Below are 21,810 nucleotides of genomic sequence, written 5' to 3'. Positions count from 1 at the left end.
AATCTAGTCAGATTTATAACCCTTTTAAATGGGTTTTTTGTTACTGTTGTTATGTAAACATTTCACCGGTAAACACAGTTTTTTATATACAGACGTATGGTTCACAGTGAAGCCGTGTGAGAGGCTTGTTGCTAATCATGAAGGACATAATGTGACGTCTTCAGTATAAAACAGTGAGTAAAGTCCAAAATCCTTTTCTAAATAGATTTTACTTTTTTTTTCTTGTGGACTTTGCATGCTGTTGTGGTGTTCTTATATTTGTACAATTTACCTCACAGTACACGGACAGTATATTATTGCATGCCTTTTGACCAATGCATGCTGGGATATGTCCTTAATGAGAATCTCAATGTATTAATGAATGCATTTAAATCGCTGTCTTATTTGGTCTCCTGCTGAACGTTGCGTAGCATAACACCTCTTATCCATTAATGGATAGTTAGACATTTTTGTGAAAAATGCTTATTTGTTTTCTTACTGAGAGTGAGATGACAAATCAATACCAATCTTATGGCGCATTTCCACTGCAGGGCCTCGCACGGCTTAGTACAGTATAGTTAGGCCTTGGTAGGCCAGGCTCACTTTATGCTGCGTTTTTACAGTTTAGTAGCTGGGGCAGTAACTATAGTAACGCAGTGTAGGCGGAGCCGTGACGTCATCTTCAATGCGGACCACAAAACCAGCCGTTAGCTGTTAGCCCTCACAGCTCCTCATATCTGTTCAGAAACAAGACAAAAGTTAAACAAGTAAAAACCACAGACTGTCTGTGTCATGGCGAATACAATCGTTGGTTTATTTATGTCTGTATAGGCCGTTGTTGTGAGTGTGGACGGTCGGAGCATTTACAACGTTAGCTTAGCCAATCTCCATTCAGAAAACACGCATTTTAAAAGGTTTTTCGCCTGCCATCTGTCTGCAGACTTGTCAAAGCATTAATTCATGTTTTTTACTAACTGGTATCAGTATGTTGTTACTTCGGCATAATTTTGAAACGTGTATTACAATTAAATCACGGTAAAATATGTTCCTTTTGTTGTAGTTGTAGCCCCCTTGCCAGCGATTCTCTCTGACCATTCAGCAGTCGAGTGTTTACGTCACTATTTTAGCATGTTCAGCCCGGTTATTGGCCTGGTAAGAACCTCGATTTTGGAGGCCCAGAAAAAAGGTGAAAAAGTAGCCCTGAGCCGGAACTACCCCTAGCGGAAAAGAAAAAGAAAAACGGGCCGGGTTTAGCACGGCACGCTTAAACCGTGCTACGCGCTGCAGTGGAAATGCATCATATACAGTATATAGGGGCTTGGACTGGGAGCTGTAGGGTCGCCGGTTCAAGTCCCCGAACAGACTTAAATATGGAGTGTGGACTGCTACTTGGAGAGGTCCCAGTTGCTATAAAGATAGTCTGCGACTCCAAACTAAAAATGCTATGTAATGAGTATGGCTAATTGTTTACAACTGTTCAGTGCAGGGTCATTGTTGTGACGAAAGAAACACCATATGTCCAACCACAGGCAAGATTATATTTAATATTCATGGACATTCTAATGGTTTTTATGGCCGTAAGGAATGGGGGAGAATGAATTTATCTTCACCTTCAGGTCTTATGAGTTGTAGGCTGCAGTTCTACATTGATCTCTCTAATTCTATAGTTTAAATTACCTAATATTTGGCAGTTTTGGCATGCCTGATTTGTATCCTCCCATTTATTGTTGTGCATGGCTTGGCTGTACAATAATATTCGCCATGACTAACATACTGCATGAGGTCATTTCAGAGGATGTTCTTTAAAGTAATCATGTCATATTATTAAATCTGACACTATCAGTAGTGAATCCAGGCCTCTGCCTATTTCCAGCATCTTTGATGGCAAGCTCTCTGATATGCATCAGCAGCAGCATCAGTGTACGAGAGCATGGGTTATATCATGAGGGGAATCATTTGAAAACATTTAGATTTTTTTAACCTTGTGTGTGTTGAAAATTACTTATATCACATTTCTCCAATGAGCTATTACAGGTAGGAATTCAACTTGTTTTGATGTGATGTTAAAATGAGATTAATTTAGTTATGATAGCTTATGCTCTACAGTAGCAGTTCATCGCTAGGCACTTAAACAAAGAGGTAGCTATAGAAATATTGCCTAATATAAAATTAAATGCATCTTTGAGATTTTTAGACTTGCTGAGTTAACTCTGAACTATTCATATTCTGGTAAGTTTTATTATTTTGTAGTAAAAAAAAGGTTAAATGATTTGGTAATTGATAGTTTGAAGAAGTTGTTATTTATTCAGTTTGAAGATCTCGTGTCCTTTAGCCCTCCTGTGCTAAATTATTTATCGACTGTGCTGCTATATTTAGGAAGCCAGGAAGTATAATGTCATCGCAGCCGAGCCAATTTCAGCTAACTTGATATTTCTGCATCTGCATCCGACATTCATTTTTTAAGCTGTGGAAATCTATTACTTAGAAAATTGATTATTGACTTTGAATGACAGATTTTAACCAGCGTTTAACATGTGTATGTTTTTTATGCTAAATTTGAGGCTTAAGACCTGTATTTTGTTTCAGCAAAACATCTCGTCGTGTGTAACTTATGCATTGACAAGAAGGCTGATATCTTTGCATTTTACCTCACAGTTCAGCAAATTGACTCACAAGAAGTGTGAGTCAATGATTTTCAAAATATTTATGTTATTCCCCATTCACAAGTCCAATAATTCCTATTCCTTTCATCTCTTGGCAATTGAATAGGCTGCCGCTGAGTCATACCCATAGGCTTCAAATACTACTCATGTTACTCATCAATTCCTTGACTGTGACTAAGATCTACAAATATGGCATTTACAGTAGGATGTGAATCCCCTTGGTATTCCTTGGTTCTTTGACTCTTGTCCTTGTTAACGCTGTACAACATTATGTGACACATTTTGGTCCTTTAAAACCATATTTCCTATAACAGTCTTATAAACAGCATAAGGTCTGTTTTATCCAGACTATGCTACATGGACTTTCCCATGTGTACTGGTTCTTGTTTGTTGAGGCTATAGTTTCTTTAGAAATTAGAAAAAAATCCTTGTTTGTGGTAACTTGTAGAGTTACCAATGTTGTAGAAGGGGGAAGCAGAAGTCAGTGTTAGCCGAGCCCTTTCCCCTCTGTTCCTGTGTTGCTACAGTCTATTCTCAGAGTGCTCTGTGTGTCATAGAGAAGTCTCCACACAGGAGCCGTTTCTGTGCAGGGAGCGGTGGTCGTGGTTGAGGCAGCCCTCGTTGCGATGCACAATGAGCACAGGGAAGCAGAGAGCGTCCTGGTAGTCTGGAGGGTTCTCCTCACTGCTCTGCTGGCCTGAGAGGCAGCGAGTGCTCTCTCTGGGGCAGGACCGCTCGTTCAGGCTCCCGCTGCTCCTCCACAGGCAGCTCCGCCTCGAGCCGTACAGCCGACCCAGAGAGAAGCGGCTGGCGCTGAAGGGGATTCGGGGGCTCCCTGTGTGGCAGATGCTGAGGGCGCTGCGAGAGAAGATGGAGGAGCTGCTGATGGCACGGTGGCAGCGTTCACAATTCTGCCTGTAGCTGTCGTAACCTCCACACACAGAGTGGTTGTTAGAGCTTCCCGAGAGCTGAGACAGATCCATGAGAACTGCCTCCGAGTAGCTGGGCACCAGCTGCTGGTTGGATCGGATGTGCCACTCCAGCTCCGTGCTGTCGATCGTGTTGACTCGTGGGATGTGTCTGCATTGTGGCTGCTCCTCAGATGGCGTTGCTGGCACAAAGTCAAAGCCAAACAGCTTCTCTACATGGTAGTGTACACAGGCCGTGCGGTACTCTATCAGCACGCGCAGCGGCCAGGAGAGCGTGAAAGCAGCTGCCGCCCAGAAAGTGGAGTTGGCTGCATACCAGGGAAGGTGATTTGGGTCAGAAAAGGCAACCATGTTCTCTTTAAAGTCTACATTCTTCAGGTGCATCCCCTCACGGGCCTCCATGTAGTCGTCCTGGCCCTCGTTATCTGTGAAGAAACTGGCCCGCTGCGTCAGGTAGGAGTTCTCCGACTCCACATTGGCAAAGCTAAAGCACTTAGTGAACCTCAGCCGGGTGATAGGGAAGTCCTCCATGCCCAGCAGCTGCTTCGCGATGTCCTTAACCCCACAGTTCCCGTGGTCAAACTCCGCCTCAGCCACGTGTGTGTTGACTCGCTCGTGGTAGACCTGGGTGGTGGTGTAGGCATCTCCGTTACGGTAGCGCGTCACCTGCCGCGTCCTCCTGATGTAATGGTAGCTGATGGCCTTCCACCAGATGCAGGGCGTAGCCTGCTGCATTCGCTGGATACGCTCCGCCACGCTTTCCACATCCACCTTGTACTGCAGGTCGTTCCTGGTGTAGCAGTGCCAACACTCCACCAGGTAGACCACATAGAGCATGACCAGGAAGGCCAAAGGGATGTAGATGTAGCCGTTGGAGCAGGGACTGTCGTGGTACATCATAGACTTTCCCTTGTAAGCGCTGTCGAAGGAGAGGCGTGTGACCTTGGTCACCTGGCACCAGGCCATCACCCCCACGCAGCCGTACATCAGCAGGGACAGCAGCAGGCATTTCCAGTGAGTCTCCTGACACAGGGATTTACTCAGGGACTGCTTCTGGGGCCGCTGCTACAGAGAGGATAAGAAAACAGCAATTTTACAATATTGAAAATATGTTCGGTTTATATTCTTCCCTGAAAGTAAATTGGAACATCTGTTAGTAATTGAGCATGAGACGATGACCTATTGTACCACAGGTCGCAATAAAAAACACTATAAATAACAATCATAGTGAATTTCCATTATAAGGATATAAGTGAATATTGTCACATCATGGTAGAGAATTTATGCATTTGGTAAATTCAGTTTGTACTATCTGTCAATTCTTGTGAATATGTCCTGTGAAATGTTCCTATTGTCCCGAGTACTTGTAATAACACACTTTAATATAAAATTGGAATTAAGTTCATTAACAAGTGTGACCTAGTATGATCTAAATTCAAGTCAGTTATAAAGTTAGTAGTGGTTAAAATGTAGTGGCTCATGCATATAAAATATTTAAGGAAATACTCTGCGTTGTAAGTGTTTTTGCATAGTTTATGCATGAGCCGGCAGCCATTTGCTCATGCCTTGGTCTGTGCTTGTTATATTCAGAAGACTCACCCACTTTTTTTTTAAATCAAATTCAAGGAAAAAGTCTGATTAATGCAAAAGGACAAAATAAAGTATATATGTTAATTTCAGTACGGAACACCGGGAGCTTCTGCCTGACCATGATGCATGGGTTTATTTAAATGTGGTATTGAGGATAGAAAATAACTAAAAGAGCAGAAATACATTGGAGGGGTGGACCCCTCACTTAATGTCAAGCCAGCCAGAGAGGAAGCAGGCGTTTGACTCTGGCAGCACAAAGCTGGTGCCATCTTTTATCACCGTGGGGCACAGCGACACGCTACACAGACCTGGCAGAGATTCAAAAGCTCCAGGAAGGATGAATTATAACAAAAGAAATTATTTGCATAACAGACAGTACAGTTGGGCACATCCTCCTGAATCTAACACTTGCACTGTAGCAGCAGTTACTCAGTTAAAAAAAGAGAAAAGGTTATTCCTCCAGCTCTCACATAGGTCATCCCGGGCATACGTGTGACCACAACAACCAGCACCACTGCATTGATGTATTGAATTCATTATGTCAACTGTGTGCTCTTCGAGTGACAGGCGAACATAAATAATAGATGTTTCTTCTCCATAATTATCTTCCCCACCTTGGCCGCATGGTCCCTGAGTCCCTTAGCAACCCAAGGCTACACCCCAAAGGGTAAAAGGGATTAACATGGATTCCCCTTTTGAGATGAACCTACCGCAGAAGGGATATTAGCTCAATAACATCCTGCACACGCTCACTAACTAGAATCAATATATAACATGACATACTTTATGTTACACTTTACAGCCTCTGTTTAACCAATAATGAATAGTCGTGTGAATGGACACATTTGAAAGAAACCAAATATACTGTGGTAGTATTTGATTTAAAAAGTGCTTCTAAATTAAACTAATATAATTGAGAAACAGCAGTAATATAGACATTTTCAGGTTCATTAAAGTGAAGAGCACATAATTCAATTACAAGCTAGTTTCACCCTTGAGCCTAGAATGATATCAGCGACGATGAATTGCTTAAATGAGGACCAACTGAACTAAAAATAACTTCAATTAAAACTCCCTGATTGAGATCATATCAAAGATCTGTTGATTATGGATATTATAATGGGATTCAAGCGAGGAAGTGACTTGAACACATTTCTGATGTTTTAGACAGAGACATTCCTGTGGCCCGGTTGAAAAGCATGACCAAGCTATTAATAAGCATACAGGGCGGGAATTACCTGACACGTCTGTCACGCAGGGACACAAAAGCAAATGAGAGAGGGGAAACCCAGCATTTTATCTCCAATGTGGATTGTTTAAAGATAACAAATCATGAAGTTGAACTGTAAGGTTTTAAAAAATGAGCAGATTTTTAAGCAGATTTAAAAAAACTGCATCAGCATTGCACCTTATCGCAATGTATTGAATCGTTACTCCTTGTATCATGATTCATTTTGTGTTGCCAGATTCTTACTAATCCCGGCTCTTACATTATGTTTTAAAGTTATAGGAAAAGCCTCCTTAGCTGGCAGGAGGCTATTTTTTATATCTGGCATCTGTTTGCAATTGTGCCATATTTGATTGAATGTCCCTTCACACAAAAATGCAAACAAGTTTTTACCAAGGTACAGGAAACAACAGCACCTTTGGAATTCCCAGTAAATATTTTGGCTTTTACTAGACCATTACATTATATAGATGCGTTACGTTTCCTCAATTAAAGAGCCTTAGAGTAAAATGAAAAGTTGTTGTTTACACAGGAAGAATTAAATCCATAAAAAAGCTGGTTATGAAATGTAATCAATATTTTAGATTTCCTTTTTTTTAATTAAGAACGGAGAAGCTTCACAGTTCATGAGACTCATCCACAGTGGTTGGCGCCCGGCCTTAACTAAGTGCCTCTCTCACTCATGAACACTCTCCCTTGACATAATAAGACCAGCGGGAGTTATATAAAAAAAACTCTTGTGTAATGGATATGTAACCTATCCAACATGTGTGTTTGAAGGGGAAGTAAACACAGTGAAAGAGGAAGAAATATTTCATTTCTTACACACAGAAAAGATCCCTATTTAATCAACATGTCCCCATGCAGGAAACATTTGAACCAGCCTGTTATAATGGTGTCAACACAAGGTACGCAACAGAATAGGTTTGGTTAATTTAACATGTCACGCCTGTTGGCACAGAGAGTTTAAGTCTTTGCCTTTAAAGTAACTAACCCACATTGATTTAGTCCCTGTTGGGAGTTTATTTATGGGAAAAACTGTTGTGACATTTTTAAAGAAAAAAGCCATTATTATATGTTATCATTTGAACAATTACTGGGATTGTATACTACTTCCAGGGCCTTTTTAGACCATTTGTAGGACACACAAGAGGTCCCCAAACCTCATTTTGGAAACGTATCTGTAGATGGGACAAACAGGAGTAGGTCCATGCACGTTCACATTCTCGGGTGCGCGCTCGGACGCACAGATTCACTTATGACTGCATATTATAAACAGCTGTATTAATACAACTTATTCCAAGTGCTTGATGTAAACTGGCCCCAATTAAACCCTAATGTAAAAAAGCTGATTTTCATGAAATTATTGGGATTCCCAATGAATATATCACCCTAATTAAAAGATGAATTTGCCCCTAAAGTGCATGCTTTGGGCAAGAAAATTGGCCTTCACATCGCAGACAAACAATGTTTCCTCACCTCCTCTCGGGGGCTGTCCGGCTGCTCTTCTGGGAGGGTGGTGGTGCTGCTCTCACTGGCCGTGGCAGCCGATGCTGGGGACATGGTGATAACGGTACCCAAACCGGGTCATGGGTCTCCAGATGGAATGGGGGTTTTCCAAATCGGGGTGAAACATAAATACGCAGAAAACCCCTCTGCGCATCATCCAAAACAGACCCGTCCGGCCGGAGCCCAACCGCTGAAAACACGCATCCTTCCTTGGTCCTCCAGGTGGGCAGACTTCGCTGGGTGAATCGCCTACGGGAATCCTTGCATTGTGCCTCGCATGAAGCGCAGAATAGCCTGGTACTCCCCCGCGGTGCACCGACTAGATGCTGGTGAAGATTGCTGCAAAGGATGCGATGTTTGGAAATGGTGAAGGCGGCAGTGAGCTCCTGTCCCTGAAGGCAGCAGTGCCCATGGCAGCCAGTAGAGCTGTGGAGCAGGACAAAGACGACAGGCACGTGTGAGCAGACACCCCGACACCACAATGTAAATAACACACACACACGCACACAAATACACATACACACACATCCCTGTTCAACAGAATCACAAAACAGAGGCGGTGTTGCAAAAAGAAACCCACCCCCTGCATCTCATCAGCTGCATCACCTTATCTGTGAGGACCACTTATCATAATATTATCCCCTTTAAAAAAAAAAGTGGGCTTGCTGACTTTATGATCACAGTACGGTTATTGCTGGAAAAACCGCTAATTAGGCTAAAGCTCGGCATTTTATATCATAATCAAACATAGTATTACACATATACCATAACAACATAATGTTGATAGGATATTACAATTTTGTGCATTTTTATAGTTAGAATACGTACATAAACAAAATACATACATAAACAAAATTCAAAAAAAGTTAGTTCTGCTGTTTAATCACACATCACTGATTAATTAGCTTGTTTGACTTCTCAACTCTTGCCATTTCTGTCTCCACAGCACTATTTATTCAAACCATTACCAGACAATCCTGGCACACATACCCTTGTTTACAATAGCCCACAGGATGGACATTGGACTGGACTGCTGGCATAAAATGTAATAAGTAAACTCAACATTATAGATATTATGGAAACAGATGGCAGCTCTTGGCAGTAGACGTTTCTCTCTGCCAGTCAGTATTGTTTTATAGACTATGAATCTGGCCCTGAGCAGTAGCCATGTAAGTGAGCCCTCTAAAGGCCAAACCACAACAAGCATTTCAAGATGGAAGAGGAAACAAAAAATTACAGCTGTGTTATTCCTGAACTTTTTGGAGGTCAAAAACTGCAAACTTAAACTCTGCTCACATGTGTTATTTTATCATGTATACAACCTCTGCCAAACATTGCACACATGGGTCTCACCTTGGTTATTGTATCAATGTATCAAAGGCAATACACTGTAGCTCCAGCAAAACTATGCAAAACATTATTGCATTCCTTGGGAAGTTCTGTAATGTCAAATTGACACAGTTTGTCATTACACAATTTGAGCAGGGCCAAAACCTGGATTTTATAAAGACCGAGGTCACAAGTCTACACTCTCAATCTTTTTATTTATTTATATAATCTTTTATTCAATAACTTAAGGTGTACCCTTTGTACGGTGGCTGAGAGGTGCCATCGACAATTACAAAGTGTGAAACACTTTAACAAAGCTTGAGACAAATTTACATTTTCTAAAACAAAATTACATGAGCAAAACACTTTTACCAAAGAAAAAACTATTTAACATTAACAAAAACAAATTAACAAGATGTGAAACACTTTTACAAAGCTAAAGATAAACACTTTAACATTTGCCGAAACACTTTAACAAACTAGAGAATCAAACCTATGGACGGTACGAGTGTGTTTAATGTCGTTAAACATGTTTTGTCCGTTCTGTGGAAACCACCTGGGCCAAGTGACATGGTTTTGCTCATCACGATATACTTTCTCTTGCGCAAGAGATACGTTCTCGTGTACACAAGAAAGTTACAGGTTCGCCAGAAGTGGAGCTGTGCCTTTTACACACAGCCTTCGCTGTGTTTACCTTAATTAGAACAGCTAAAGAGCGACTGCAGGCTGCTTAGTTATAGCCACACACACCTCTACACGCACACACACACACCTCTGAGTCTACACACATCGAACTGCCCGATTATTCCCCCTATTCCTCGTTTTATGAAGGAGATGTCCGGTCCACAAGGCACATGCTGACGTCTGTGTTTGTGCTTTGCTCAGTTCCGCTCTGTTTGTGTGTTTGTCCGACAATTCTTTTCAAATGACCATGAACAGTAATTTACACACATCTGGCCAACTCCATATATGTGTGTGTTCCCAAATGAAATAAATGTGTTTAATCTTAAAGGTCCCATGTCATGGCCATTTCTACTGATCATATTTCCATTGTTGAGGTCTATACTAGAATAGATTTAAAGTGTGTAATTTTCCAAAATCACATTGGATTCTCATACAGCATCTTTGTATTGTATGTGTATTCACCAGGTATTGCACAATGTACATTTATTTTAGTATACCTCAACAATGGAATTATGATCAGTAGAAATGGCCATGACATGGACCTTTAATTACAAATATCTATAACAGTTTTATTTTGAAAATCGCACTTCTTCCGCTTTTACTCTGTTGAACCTTGACGCTGTTCCAGTTGAAGTGAATGTGTGCGCGCGCGTTTATAGTGTGTGTTTACGTTCGCGCGCACTGGGGATTCCCCCGCGTGACAAAAACAGCTTCGCCTTTCACATGTCAGCTTATCGCCTTTCATTGCTCATATGCTCTGCGCCCGGAGCTCATGCTGTTACCGGATATCTAGACGACGGGTGGCCGTTTCGCCTCTTCTTACTTGTTTTTAACCCACGAAAATCTGACATGACTTTAGTAAACTTGTAAACAGTCTACAATTGATCAAAGGTGAAGAGGGCCTGTCGCTGGGGGGTAATGTATTATCGGTTAGTGGCTCCTTCCTCTGGTTTCACAAAGGAGCCGTGGTTTCCTCGGAGTCCGGTCACAGAGCACCGAAAGCCCGCAAGTAGCCTCTAAATCCTCGGGGAAGGAGGGAGGGGGAAACCCAGAGAAACACCACCATGGCGAGCGACGACTGCAGGAAAGATGAGTCGCTGGAGGATAACCGCACAGACTCGGGCATCGACTCCTACCGCTCCATACTGAAGTCTGAGGAGCCCCGGGAGCCGAGCGTCGACTTCAGCGGGCCGAGGGACAAGCTTTTCGTCGTGGAGGAGCGCCTCGACTCGGCTTATGAGTCCTCGTCCATCACGGTGGAGAGTCTGACGGATATAGTAGAGGGCTACACGCTGGAGGAGCAAGCACCGAGCTCTGAACTCTCTGAACAGGAGGAGAACTTGCTCACAACTATCACTGAAGATGGAGACACGTATGTTTATTCTCTCAGTTATTTATGTATTTATTTAATATTTTCTGAGCTTTCCTGGGTCTTTGCTGAAAGGCCCAACGATACATACTAAACATGGTGCCTTGCAATTTTATTTCTCGTTTAAGTTTGAACCATTTCAACAAGTCTATTATGAAGTAGTCTGCAGTATCCTATAAAGAACAAGGTTGGAAGAGAAATGCAGTTTTAAAAAATGTTTACCCCAGAATGTATGTATTTTGAAAATGTCCACCCCTTTTTCTCTGAACATCGCAAAGTTGTATATTTAGCACTGTGCATTGTTCTTTTTTGACAACAGTAGCTCTGGTTATTAGGGCTGCAACCTATAACTATTATTGTCTACCATGATCAGTTTTCTTTTTCTCGAAATGTCAGAATTAAGGAAAAATGCCCGTAATAAAATTCCCAAAGTCCAGGTGTGCGCCCCAAAGTTATGCAGTTTTCAAAGATATATAACTGAGAAAAGCAACAGATCACATTTGATAAGATGAAACTAGAGAAGATTGGGCCTTTTTTGCTTGAAAACTTCAATATAAAAGTAGTTGCTGGTTATTGTTCTGTTGTTTCAGCTCTGGGAGTGCAAGCAACAAATGTCTTTTATATCTCACTCAATTTGATCAGATGGTGGAAACATCCATATATAGAAGTTAGTGGAGACTGTAAATCACACAGCATGTTAGCCACAGCTCTTCATGTGATACTGGTTTTGCAGGGGATTTCAAACAGTGTGAGACTCTTTTTAAATGAACTGTGTCCGTGTCATGAATGTGGATGCACTACTGTGAGGCGTTGCTCAGTGAGAAAACAGAAGTGAAACAGATAGGCCTGGACTTCCCCATGCAGCTCAGACAAAGCACATGCTTTGAGGCAGCACTTAGGACGGATTCGATCCAGAAAACTTGTTGATCAGGATAGGACAGTGTGTGCATGTTTTTATTGATGTATCCCACAATTCACCAGCTGCTTTCTTTCTTCTTCTACCACAGCAGACATCTGTAAATGTCAGTGTGTTACTTGTCGTCACAATGGCTGTTTATTCTTTCAGTTTGAGTCAATGAAACTGCTGCTTTTTTTTTTGCACACAATCCAAATACCTCAACCCCCTCCACACAGTGTTATCAGTAGTTTCTTGTGTGACCCACTCTTCTTTTGTTGCCATGTCATCAGTCTGTTTTGAGGTGAAGCAGAGCTGTTAATGACTCCTGCAGCCTGTAGTGTAATCCAGTGATTGATGTAGTCCCAGCGTAGTAGAACTGTTGTTGTGTCTTTGACCTCTTTTCATTTCCGCTTGCTGGTTGTTGGAGCCACAGATGGTTTCATTCTCACATCCTAACTATAGATACTTGGGAGGGGGGAAAAACACCTGAAACAACGCAAACTGACTGAGCCTGTGAAAGAGTATCATGCAAACATTACTGTTTCCCCCGTGGGACTCTTTAGTTCTTATTCATTCACGTCTTAGTCAAACCAGGAAATCCCTTTCAAACTAAAAGGATTGCTCAAGGGGTTGACTCTAAAGTGGGCCAAATGCTTTGGTTTACACATTTAAAACAGTCAGTAGTGACATTAAACTGGATAAACTAGTAGGTCTGTAACAAAGTGTATTTGTATTATCAATTCATTCATTATTTTCTTGATTAATAGATTAGTGGAGGGTCTATAAAAAGTCATATAATTGTTAAAAAACCCAGAAATGTAGATCAGGGTTTGAGAGTTCAGTGTTAGAGAATAGCAAACAAATACAATGCGATACAAATCAGTCAATGCATACATCATGCTTTGCTATTTTATTGCAGGCAGGTATGTGTTGAATCAATCAGATACTATATACTTTTATTCATTTATCATTCATTTGTTGATAATAAAGGGAATGTTAGCGTTTCCCTTCATTTCTTTTCTAGACGGACTTAAATGCCAACACAAAATAACAGTATCTCAATGGAGCACTAAAGTTCAAACTAGTTCAAACTAATGTGTGAATGACATGATGTCTGTGCAGTGGCGTTGTTTAATCCCACACTGTCTGTCTCCGACTTGACATTTAAACTCACTGCTGAGCTTTAAGAGAGCACAGTGACTGCAGTAAGACGCAGTTTCTAGTACTTTATAAATACTTCAATACAATAACGTCCTCATCCTGCGTTGTATTGCTTTGAAGCCTGAAATATGAGCAACTTAAACCTTGCTATAAACCCATTCAAATCACTTTACAGATAGATCTATTTGTGTTGTTCTAGTTTAGTTTAAATTAAGCACTGATGCTTTGGTGCCATTTCCTGCTTGATTCGCACATTTGTTTGGTTCAACTTTCCACAGCAGTTTTGAGGTTAGGGTGTTTTTTGTCAACCACTTATACCTGACTTTATCAACACACTATGCTATTTGTTCTAAAAATGTTATTGCCCCATACCCCAATTACTAACTCTTGCCATTCAGCCCACGAGATGTAACATTTTGAGGTAGCCTCTTGAGATGAATACTGAGGGAAATTGTGAGGCAACTACTGCTTTTGTGGGTGACGATTGCTCAATGCCAAACTAAGTAAACGTTCAGGCTTGTGCAAGCACGATGAATACATATGTAAATGTTTCTTTGTCACTTCTGCAGCATCCTGCACTTATCGATCATCCATGCAGAGGAAATCATCTCCAAACAGTTGATACAGATATTCCCAAAAGAAGTCCTGGACATCCAAAATAATTTATACCAGGTAAGTGCAACATAAATCTTTCAAAAACCAAAGGGGGAATTTTGCATCCAAAGTGACTTCCACGCAGTATCTTGATTGTGGAGCGGATGATGTATATCTCTGTACTTCCAGAGTACTGTTGTTCCTCTTTATTCACAGTCCGTCCTCTCTCAGGGACGTCACTGTGGGTGGTTCCAGTGTGAGCTCATAAGGGACTCTAAATGGAAACTCCCCTCCTCTACCTCCTCTAGAAATGGTACAACAGGGAGCTGTGGAGAGTATCCTTGTGTGGATGTGGGTGGAGGAATTGTTCCTTCAAGATGTCAGACCAGACTCTTGCTAGTATAAAAACCAAAGTGAAGGTCAAACTAACAGAACTGTCAAAAGGAAACGTCTGAAGTGAAGATTCAGCACTTCATGCTGTGACTCAGGTAGTCTCAGACATGTTGATTGCCCAATTTCCTCTCAGTAGTCATTCTAAGACCTCACATTTGAAAGAAGCGTAACCCCTTTAGGTTTTTTAAAAGAAATTCCCTTGATGCATTGAAATGAACAAGCGCCTTTTTTGCAGTTCTATTATGTGGTACACCTTCAGTCTTACTGATGATAAATGATCATAAAGTCAAGCCATAGCAGATCTCTAATTCTCCACCCACAGCAGCCTCAGTAGATCAGACTGCCGTGCAGCCGTTACCACTTCTTTGTTTTGGACAGGAGGTGCAACTTGCTCAGCTGGAGTGTTTCTCTGTTGAATTACATATGAATAAAGAGTCCATCTGAATGCAACAGGTACAGACCTGTTCTCTGGTTGTTATTCAAAGGCATTCTGGGAAATGCTATGACATAAGTAGAAGTGGCAGTGTTGAAGGACAATGACTGCACACATCTACGGTGGTAACAGCAATGCTTTAATACTACAGATCTCTTTCTAGGGGAAGCAAAAACAAACAATTGTCGTTTTGATAAAGAAGTCTTTTTTTCATCATTTTGTATGAAACCAGGATCTGATTTTTTTTTTGAAGTAATTGAGTTTGTTTTGTGCTGAAAATGTTAAGGTTTGTTCATCAAATCACTGCAGCTTTATAAACATTAGAATAGATTATTCAATGGCCTAAAGGCTCAGTTACAGTTGTTACCTTATTCAGCAATAGTGAGCAAATAGACATTAATTTAACTTAACATCTTCGAGATAATTACTTAAATTAGGAATGAAAATGTAATTTTTATCATAAAACAAATCATTTTTCATTTTAGATTAATTTTTTTCTGAATAAAATGAGGGAATATTGTGGGTTTTTAGTAGTCCAAAATCCAAAGACATTACATGGACAATGTTATAAATCTGAAGTAAAGTTGTAAATATTTTTGCTTGATAATTGACTAGAACAACTAATTGATTATCAAATGTTTTTGCCGATCAAAAAGTGATTCCCTTAGTTTCAAAAATCTATTTAACCAGAGACTTGCAGATCTGACTGTATCACACATCCTTTTATAATTCAGACGGCTTTGCACCTGGCTACCTATCTGAATCTGCCGGCGGTGGTGAAGCAACTGGTGGAGAAGGGGGCGGGGCTTGAGCTGCAGGACCAGGAGGGGAACACCGCGCTGCACGTGGCCTGCCAGCACGGGCAGACAGAGTGCGCCACGGAGATGACCCGAGACGTTTCCCCCAGCAAGATGGCCCCGGTCCTCGAGATCCAGAACTGGAGAGGTGAGGAAAACACTGACTGCTGCATCACTGCTTTTACTTGGAGACATTTTTAACTGACTGCACCATCTGTGTGGTTTTTTGTTTTGAGTAGCTGACGTTGAACTTCCCAAGATTGTGCAACTCTGTTAAGTGTGTCGAAATGTCACAGAGCGTTCTTGTGCTTTCAAGGCAAGGCTATTGTTGTCAGCTCTTTAAAGAAAATAAGGAACTTGGTTGCTATTTCTCAACTACTACAGCTTCAAAGGAAACATTTGAAATGTATCTACCGAAGTCGGTTTTGTAAACTGTCCAGATTCAAAAGTCTGTGATATATTGGTCACCCACAAAATGTTCATTTGTGTTTTTTTGCATACATATTTGAATGCCAGAACATAATCAGTTGTATACAATCAGATAGATGGATAGAATCGGAGGATGAAACCCTCTCTGTGTCACACATGCACACACAGTCAAAGCTGTTCTCTGCTTGTAACCCATCCTAGTACTAGGAGCAGTGGGCAACCAGTTTGTATTTGTACTTTTATTGGATGAATCTTTCAGTCTCTTTTGCCCTGAAAGAGAGCCCCCCCATGTCCCCACATCTCATTAAGTTTTTTACTTGCAGGTCTCACTTGTCTTCACTTGGCTGCGCTGAACAGGCAACATCCGATAATGAAGCTCCTAGTGAAAAAAGAAGCAGACTTGAACATCCAGGTTAGTTGCATCATAAGGATTATAAATTGATTAAATATTGTTATTATTTAAAAGTTTTTTTGTAATGCAGTTAAAATAACCCTTTAAATAATGTTTAAATTGCCATGATATCTAACCTGTACCTGCAGCCCCGACTCAGCTGCCACTTATGAGATTAGATCTAAATGTCATAGTCATTAAAGTCTGCTTGATTAGTCTGATCTTGGGTTTCCCCGAGGATCCCTCCTATGAGCCAGCAATGTGTCAGTATTTATAATCACACTTATCTCTTTCACACTGTGTTTACTGGCCTTATGTTGTGTTCTGGACTATAAATCTGCTGCACCTGTGCAATGCTGATAGTGATATGAGCCGGATTCATAGGACATAATTAGATCCCAGATATGATTAGGCTGGGCTGGCAGTCAGTCCCAAAACTACCCCAGACATTCCTCTCACTTTAAATCAGCAGCCAAACATATCACAGTGCTTACATCCGGTACATTATTATCCTTACAATGTGACTATCTGTGGCCTTTTCTTTCCAGCTTTTAAGAATGCAAAATGTAAAATACATATTTGGAAACAGAAATATGTCAAACAAACCAATTATACAAATTCAATTGAACAACTTCATGGTAGTGTGCCATTTGTGTATCTGTGGAATTCCTCATTGCTATTTTCCATCCACGGCGCTCACAGGAAGGAACCAGCGGGAAAACCGCTCTTCATCTCGCCACGGAGCTGCACGACATCACGTCAGTGAAGCTGCTGCTCAGCTGCGGAGCCGACGTGGACGCTGCCATGTTCAACGGCTGCACGTCGCTGCATCTCGCCGTCGGGAGACAAGACGCCGCCATCGCCAACCTGCTCTGCCAGTCCGGCGCCGACACAATGTTGCGAAACATGGAGGACGAAACAGCGCTGGATTTGGCCGACGGCAACGATGACGTGAGTTATTGTGATTTAAAAGTTACAGGTACATCAGCGGAGACTACCGACATGGATCAGAATACACATTTGAACATCTTTTGTGTCCTTGTCTTTCAGATTCTGGCTCTTTTTCCTTTTGATGACATCCAGATCTCCGGGAGGTCGGTGGTCAGCGTGAAGTTTTGAGCAAAATCTTAGGCTTAACAACATTTATTAAATTGCCTGGAGCTTCATGTGAGTGGAGATATTTGATTTTAAAAAGAAAACAAAAGGAAAAAAAAACAGAATTTTTAGCTAACTTTTTTTTGTTAAATAGTGCCTCTATTTCTAGAACATTCTGATTTGATGTGTATTTATCCATTATCTAGACAAACGAGTGCAACACAAAATAGGACTTCCCCCTAACGAAGAGTGATTCAGATGTATTGCAATAACCTCAATGCGAATCCCAAATCCACATTTTAAATGAACATGAAAGATACTACCTCTTAATCACATCAACCGATTTGTAGTTTAAATATTGGACATTCAAATTGCTTTTTTTCACAGTTTCTCAAACTCTATCCGTGCTTTGATTGCATTTTATTTCACAGCCATCATTGTAGCCACATAATTTTTTTTAACATTTCTTTTCGCCACACCAATAACTTACAGACGATCACAGAAAGACTTTTTGAGGAATGTAATCAGAAAATAAATGTCAAACTAACTATCCCAAGGACATCTAATCACTGCTTTTTCTTAGGAATCCGATAGCCCGTATAAAAATATAATATATAACACAAAATGCAGCTTCCTCCTTTGTGATTTTTCAGCTTTGCTACTTCATGTAATCTAGTCAAGCGGTTTTCTCTATTTATCTCATGCTATCCTTAATCTGCAGTAAACTGTTCCTGTACTTTGTTTTGTAATTACACTGCCCTGTCTAGTTAATATAAGCCGTTGATTTTGTAATAAAATGGTAAGAAAACTCATGCATGTTGTATGCTTTTCTGGGTTACTGGAATCTTAGGTACATTTTAAAAAGAGACATTATCCACCATCTGCTCCTCACAGATAGCTCCAGCTTTATCAAAAGGGTTAATCAAAGATATTTTGGGCGTGCAAACAGGAGACAGTAATTAAATGAGCCCTTTTATAGGCTATACCGTGAAGCACTACTGTGATTTGTGTGCAGCAAAAAAATCTGATCATACATCAATACAGTTAATAACGACAAGACTCTTCCATATAAACAGTTCTGTGCTTCCTGTAAGCTACTTTCAGGTGTACCCTTTTGTTTGCCTGTAAGCAATGGCTCCAATAATACAATGGCTGTGGAACGTCTGAAAATTCCACTCAGCTGTAACCTTTATTATAAACACATAACAACAACAAAGCATGCTGGATAATAAGCTAACAAACTGTCATGCACAGGGAAATAATGATCCGTAATCTGTGGTGATCATGGTCAGGTGAATGGTGCTCTGAGGGTTTGACTGTGACAGATTAAAAGTTATGGTGACTACTTCCAAGCAGACAAACATCTGTGGTGAACGGCTAGAACAAAAGGTTATGAAACTATACCTACTTCCCTATTGAGCCTATGGCTTGAAGCTATTTGTGTTATATGCACAGTGTACTGTAGGACATGCTGGTGTTGCTAGGGGCTATGTTAATAACAAAAAGCTGTTGTGAAAAAGTGAGATAATCCAATGATATATACTCTATTCCATATATTCCTCTTCTAACTGGGCTGTTTGATTGACGCATCAGTGAGACTGCAAACTTAGTTGGTGTCAAAAACTGGTGGCATTAGTTGTGTTTCATGTTGAAAATAGAAAACATTTAATCATTTTAAAAGACTTGTATGCAGGTAAATGCTGCTTTGAATCATGTTGGAAATAACATAATCAGGCTAAATTGTCAAGATCGAGTTCTTTAATATCATATGCACAAGAACAACAGTGAAGCGACCGTCTATATTACATATCTTGGATCTTAGGCTCTCTCGAACAATGCTCATTAAACGTATGTTAAAAAAATAAAATCGCAACTAAAAGAAAAACTCAAATTGACATGCAAGTTAAAAAAATATAGAGCAAATTGATCAACTGAATGTAAACATGAATGAAGTACCATAATGAGAAGTGCACATTCACTACACTTCTGTTTATCTCTGTCAAAAGGTTGTGGTAAGTCAATCAGATCAGAAGAGGAAGAAAGAGAAACACTGTACAATGTACATTTCATTCATTACAAGTAAAGGTCCTGCAAAGACTTTTGACACGTCATAGAAGACACATGAACAGGTGTAATCTATTAATCATGCATGTTCTTTAGATGTGTCATTTTGTTTTAATGCTTGCTGGCAACAGAGCCGTTCATCAGTACGAGCTCCACATGTGCTTTCATTACATTATATTGCCAGCAAAGTATCATAAGTGTGAATAAAGTCAGTCTTTCCCAACCCCTTTGCCACTGCATGTGCATTTTAATGTTGAAGCTAGTCGATGTGGAACACTTTGAGTACTTCATGTGTTGTTAGGGAGTTTCTGGCACAACCTCAAACAGATTCAAGGTGCATGGAGAGGTCTTGAAGTGTGCTTCAGGCCAAAAAAACAAAATTCCTTGGTCTCCTTTTTCTTTATGCCACTAATGTTCCTGGAGTTTGGACCCTTTGTGTTACTCCCTTTTCTCTACTCTATTTCCTTGTTTATCATGCTTAAAGTTTGGGACTTTCACCCTCTGAGGAGAACAGGCAGGAAGCAGCCCCAGGATAAAAACTCTACCGTTGACTGAACCTAAAGCATGTCATTATCAATCTTGTATCCATCTTATCTTTATAGGGATTTTTTATTTTTATTTCTGAGGTGCAATTTGTTGCTCAGCCAACAGTTATAGAGTGATCACACCAAGGAAAGGACAGGTAAGAGTTCACACAAGGATAACAAGATATTAAGAAGCGTGAGTATACATTAAAATAACAACAATAGGGTATGGAAAACATGGAGTAGCTGAATTTACATGTGGTTGACCTTGTACACATGAGAGAGGTCATCATTTTCCCCTTCAATTTTACTTCACATTCTAATAGTAACCTGTTCCTGTTTTTCAAGGACAGTTACCCATCTATTGAATTTCAAAGGTCAACGTATCAGTAATTGTCCCAAGATATTTGGCCCATAAATTAATAATAGGAAGACATGCCAGGGAAGGATCATTTTCCCAAAGTAAGGTATTATTACCTTTTGTTTCACACAAATATATGTCAAAGAATGAACCAGTTGAGCAGGGACACTATAAGAGAATATGTCTGCTCACAACATGACACTGACACTCATTTGTATGCAACAAAGTGGTAAGAGTACACTCAATTTCCTTTTATGTTATAATAATGCATCATATGTAGCACTTCAGTATTTAATTTGACATTCTGTTCTTGTTTATATTATTCTGTTTTACATGTGTGTAGAATCCTGCATTACTTGCACATTGGTCTTGCAACATAATCGTACACTATTTTATTTTTACTCTGTTTCTTCTAGCTATTTTTATTTTTATTTTTTATCCGTTTAATGACTTATATGATTATATATTTATGGAGCATTTTTGGAGGATTTTTGGTCTTAAGATTTGAATTGCCATAACTACACTGTAGCCCATCATCTGGCTGCTATTTAGACATTATTTATCTATTTACCTAATATATCATATTCCAATAACTTGCATATAGACTCTTATTGCACTATTTCACTTTTTTAAACTATTTTTCTTTTTGTATTTACTATTTACTTGCACTGTATTTTTATGTTTACCTGTTTTATTGTGTTGCACTGTTGGGGGAGCCTGTGACCTAAGATGTTCATCGTCATAACTACACTGTAGCTATGTTCGTATGACAAAATAAAAACCTTGAACCTTGAAGGGGTGTCCAAACTACAGCCCAGGTGCCAAATGCGGCCCGCGGGACATTTTGAATCGGCCCTCAGCAAATTCAAAAAGTATAATGGAATACGGCCCACAAATGAAACTTGAGATTTTCTTGTATTGTACTTATTACATATATCTGTAAACATATATTACACAGTATAGTGTTCATGTGTTAATAAGCCCACTTTACAATAAATTCAGTCAACTACATTCGAAAATAATGTTCTAACAAATCAAAGTCGATAAGAAAAAAGCCCAATAACTTATTCATAACAAACTTGAAATATACACTTCCTAGTTCCTCTTATTATAATCAATCTAGGGCTCCTGTTGTTTGACAACTGTTGTTGGCTCTTCGAATATTTGTGGCCCTCGGAGAAAAAAGTTCGGACACCCCTGCTGTAGCTACTGTGCATATAACAATACAGCTTTTTAATCTTGAATTGAATTGCATTTGTGTACTGAAATGTGCTCTACAAGTAAAGCGGGTTTTCCTTGCAGTTCTTCCTCCTCACCGATAGGGGCGCTGCCGCCGGGGGTGCGCTGTGCTCCGGCATCCTCCTGGTGTTGAGAAAAGAGGAGGGGGGCT

The 21,810-nt window shown here is 40.3% G+C and overlaps 2 protein-coding genes across 3 annotated transcripts; one reads left to right on the top strand and one right to left on the bottom strand.

Moving 5' to 3' along the window:
- Positions 1-2,029: 2,029 nt before the first annotated feature.
- Positions 2,030-8,464, bottom strand: tmem151ba (transmembrane protein 151Ba). Of its 2 annotated transcripts, XR_798883.1 has the most exons (3): positions 7,869-8,464; positions 2,572-4,636; positions 2,030-2,529 (listed from the first exon to the last, which is right to left on the bottom strand). XR_798883.1 is itself a non-coding variant. In XM_010776502.1 (2 exons), exons 1-2 carry the CDS (start codon positions 7,950-7,952, stop codon positions 3,194-3,196), a joined length of 1,527 nt encoding a protein of 508 aa, XP_010774804.1. In that variant the 5' UTR covers positions 7,953-8,464; the 3' UTR covers positions 2,030-3,193. The 2 variants fall into 2 exon arrangements, 1 of the variants encoding a protein (XP_010774804.1); XM_010776502.1 differs by having other exon boundaries at positions 2,030-4,636.
- A 2,130-nt stretch (positions 8,465-10,594) lies between these two features.
- On the top strand, positions 10,595-18,283 carry nfkbie (nuclear factor of kappa light polypeptide gene enhancer in B-cells inhibitor, epsilon). The gene is made up of 6 exons (XM_010776501.1): positions 10,595-11,283; positions 13,909-14,011; positions 15,494-15,704; positions 16,309-16,397; positions 17,079-17,327; positions 17,427-18,283. The coding sequence occupies exons 1-6, from the start codon at positions 10,976-10,978 to the stop codon at positions 17,493-17,495; spliced, it is 1,029 nt and encodes a 342-aa protein (XP_010774803.1). The 5' UTR covers positions 10,595-10,975; the 3' UTR covers positions 17,496-18,283.
- Positions 18,284-21,810: the final 3,527 nt, after the last annotated feature.

This window comes from Notothenia coriiceps, unplaced genomic scaffold (assembly GCF_000735185.1).
Source record: "Notothenia coriiceps isolate Sejong01 unplaced genomic scaffold, NC01 NC01_scaffold00017070, whole genome shotgun sequence".
Lineage (NCBI taxonomy): Eukaryota > Metazoa > Chordata > Actinopteri > Perciformes > Nototheniidae > Notothenia > Notothenia coriiceps.
The sequence above is the reverse complement of the archived record's forward strand: the minus strand, read 5'-3'. Positions and strand labels throughout refer to the sequence as shown.